The sequence below is a fragment of the Eurypyga helias genome, unplaced genomic scaffold, assembly GCF_000690775.1.
Source record: "Eurypyga helias isolate BGI_N326 unplaced genomic scaffold, ASM69077v1 scaffold27196, whole genome shotgun sequence".
Classification (NCBI taxonomy): Eukaryota; Metazoa; Chordata; class Aves; order Eurypygiformes; family Eurypygidae; genus Eurypyga; species Eurypyga helias.
This window is the reverse complement of record NW_010258938.1, coordinates 2,330-5,491: the sequence shown is the minus strand read 5'-3', so window position 1 is coordinate 5,491 and position 3,162 is coordinate 2,330. Positions and strand designations below refer to the sequence as shown.

The window sequence follows — 3,162 nt, the reverse complement described above, 5'->3', positions numbered from 1 at the left end:
TTCAGGGGGGGGTGGTGGCCCCAGCTTGGTGCCTGGAGTCGCCAACACCCCTAATTCTGGCTCTTCTCACCTGCCACCGTAGGCATCTGCAGTGGCCAGCACCGTCAGCAGCGCCCCCAGCAAGGCACCCAGCAACCCCGGCAGCCCGTGGACGTTGTGCACCCCACATGTGTCCAGGGTTTTCAGCCTGGAGTGCAGGACGGGCTGGGGGGAGAGTTGAGGGAGAGCCGGGATTGGGGGTGGGATGCTTGCCCGGGCGGGCTGCGCTGCTGCTGGATGTTTGTGGGTTTGGGAGCCGCAGGTTGGCAACGCAGCCTCCCCCAAAGCGGGGTGGTCCCCTGGCCCAGGTGTCCTCGGCCGTCCCGAGGCTACTCACTGTGAGGAACCTGAAGCCAAGAGGGGGGACCAGACCAGCCAGAAACCCTGTAATAAGGGCCCCGAAGGGGGTGACCAGCATCTCCCCGGCCATACCCATCACAGCCACACCAGCCACGGTGGCATCCTGGATCTGAACCTAATGGAGCAGGACATGGTGGGGGAATTGGCTCCGTGGTGGGACATCAGCAAGGGGCTGGGGGGGAATTTGGGCTTCCTTGGGGATCAAACTGCATCTTAACAAACCTATGGGTTTGTCCTGGTGTATTCCGGCTCGCTGTCCGTGTAGGACAGGACGTGGGCCGTGCCGGAGACTGGGGTTTGTCCCCAGAGAGGACCTACCATCCGCAGGGTGCTCTCCTCATGGAGGACGGGCGAGAGGACGAAGGTGGCCATGGTGCTCGCTGCCAACGAGAAGTAGGTGTTGAGCACTGCCCAGGGCTCGGTGCTGTCGTAGGCGGTGGTGGCTGAGGCAAAGCTGGGCCAGAAGATCCACAGGCAGATGGTTCCTGCAGGGAAGGGGAACAGGCAGGTTTTGGTGTTGGGGTTGACTCCTTGTGGGAAAGAAACTTCTTGCTGGTGCCAAGGGGTGCGAGCAGCCACAGCTTGGAGCGTGGGAGGTGCCGGCTGGACACGAGGAAAAGCTTTTTGCTGGAGAGGGTGGTGCAGCCCCGTGACAGGTCCCCAGGGAAGGGGAGGACCCCGTCCTTGGTAGCCTGCAGCACTCAGCAGCTCAAAGCCACAGCCACGCTGCCCTGATGGGGCCTTCCACCGCCCTGTCTGGGACTCCGGTGTTGCAGAATTCGCGCTCCGTACCAACCGCAGCAAAGACATCCGGCCGGTGCCCCGTGTCCTGCTGCTCTTTCCTCCTGTCCATGTGGGGCTGGTACAAGATCCGTGAAACCATCAGGCCAAAATAAGCACCAAAGGTGTGGACGGTCAAGGAGCCCCCGCTGTCGCTTATCTGGGGAGTAGAACCACCGTGCAAGAAGGGGAGTGTGGGTGGGATTTGTCTCTACAGACAAGGCAGGTGTTGACATGAGGAGGTGACCCCTTTCTGGTGCCCCCCCAAGGTGACTCACCCCCATAAGACTGAGCAGGATGTATTCGTTGAGGGTGAAGAGGGTGACTCCCAGCAGGGTCAGCAGCAGCATCTGGACAGGGTTTACCCTGCCCACAACGGCTCCGGAGGCGATGAGAATGGCTGCGGTGCAGAAGTCGGCACTCACCATGCTGGGGAGGAGAGGGGACGTGTGCGGCTCGACCCAACGCTTCCAGGGGGGTGAGCATGGGACCTGGAAGGGCCTGGGGGGGATGGGAGCTGAGCCTGCAGCCCGGACCCTGTGTCCCACCGCAAGCTGAACGGTCAGCCAAAGCCTTGAGATGTCAGTGACAAAGGGACAGCTGGGCTTGAGGCAGGCGGGGGCCAGCGTGCCCCCCTAAACTGTCTGTACTATTGGTAGTACTTATACAGCCCTTACTAGTGCGGTACTCAAATAACCCTGCTCCTACTTCACCTCAGAATCCTTCTCCACAGCAGAGCCGCGAGTTTTACAGAGGAGGGAGCCAGCGTGCCAGGGCTGGACCTGGGAGGCGGCTGTTGGCAGCAGCTCCCTCCTGCCTTACCTCTGAGCTCCCACCAAAATTTTGCCATTCAGGAAGAAGTATAAGAACCCGTGGATCAGTACAGCCCACTGGATGGCGAAGGCCACGACGAGGATGCTGATGGCCGTGTTGCCCAGGTCGTAGCGGCTGAGGAAGGCTAGCAGGAGCCCGAAGCCAAGGAGAGCTTGGAGGTGGACATCCCGGAAACCTGGTGGAGCAGAAGCGTGGGTCTGGAGGGGTGGAGGGCAGGCAGCCCCCCACCTGCCTGATGGTCTCCTGGGGTGGGCTCAGACACCCCCTGCTCTAACAGCTGAAGGCTTCAGTCAGTATAAACCAGCCTTGTTCCACCTACGTGCCTCTGGAACCGTGCTGGATGCAGCCTTGGATCTCCCTCGGAGATCTCCAGCAGAGAGCGTGAGGGGTTGTTGCCTGTGCCAGTTACAGGTGAAGGCATCCCCACCTGACACAGCCCCTGCCCCCCTGTTTGTACCCACCCTGTGCAGATCCCTTGGTACACAGGGTTCCCCCTGCAGCCCAGAGAACTCTCGAGGTGGCCGAGACCCGTCTGCACCCATCGCAGCGCACAAAGGTGACTCTGAGGCGTCACCACCCCCAGGGACCTCCCTGCTGCCCCTGGAAACATCACGTCCTGCTCCGCGGGACAAAGGAGCAGAAGGATGAACAGCAAACTGGGACCAGTGAGAGGGGTGATTCTCACCTTGGCTACCTGCCCTTTGCTCCCCTCGGCTGTGCTGAGAGCTGTGCCCCGTCCTGCCCCCCCGCGTGAGTCACTGCGCTGGGTGAGGTTACATGGGCCTGCGAAACCGGGAGAAACCGGGAGAACCTGCCTGCTCAGCTCGGCTGGGCTCCCCTCCCTCGGCCAGGGCGCTCGGGAGGCTCCTTTCCAACCGCCCACCTTGCCTCGGAAAAGCCAGGGTCAGTCCCTCATCCCCCAACCCTGGATGAGTTTCACAGCGATGACGGGGGGCAGGAGGATGCTCCCGGTGGGACAGACCCCCAGCCCCACGTTGGACGCTGTGGCAGCATTGAGGGAGCTGAATGCTCTGTGAAAGGGGCTCGGTGCAATCCCCTTGGCACTGCAAAACCCAGGAGGTGGCTGGGAAGTTTTGCAGACCCCAAAGTGCCAGGAGCAGCATCCCAGACCCAAATATCCCTGGTTTG

The 3,162-nt window shown here is 61.8% G+C and overlaps 1 protein-coding gene across 1 annotated transcript in view; it reads right to left on the bottom strand.

Annotated features, from left to right (window-relative positions):
* Positions 1-70: 70 nt before the first annotated feature.
* LOC104511788 (ammonium transporter Rh type B-A-like) overlaps positions 71-3,162 on the bottom strand; it is a gene marked incomplete at its 3' end in the record, with an annotated part of 3,603 nt that continues 511 nt past the window's right edge. The window contains exons 2-7 of the mRNA XM_010154535.1: positions 2,002-2,188; positions 1,458-1,608; positions 1,192-1,339; positions 718-884; positions 377-514; positions 71-204 (exon numbers count right to left, since the gene is read on the bottom strand). Coding sequence (XP_010152837.1) covers positions 71-204; positions 377-514; positions 718-884; positions 1,192-1,339; positions 1,458-1,608; positions 2,002-2,188 — 925 coding nt within the window. The remainder of the gene's footprint in view (positions 205-376; positions 515-717; positions 885-1,191; positions 1,340-1,457; positions 1,609-2,001; positions 2,189-3,162) is intronic.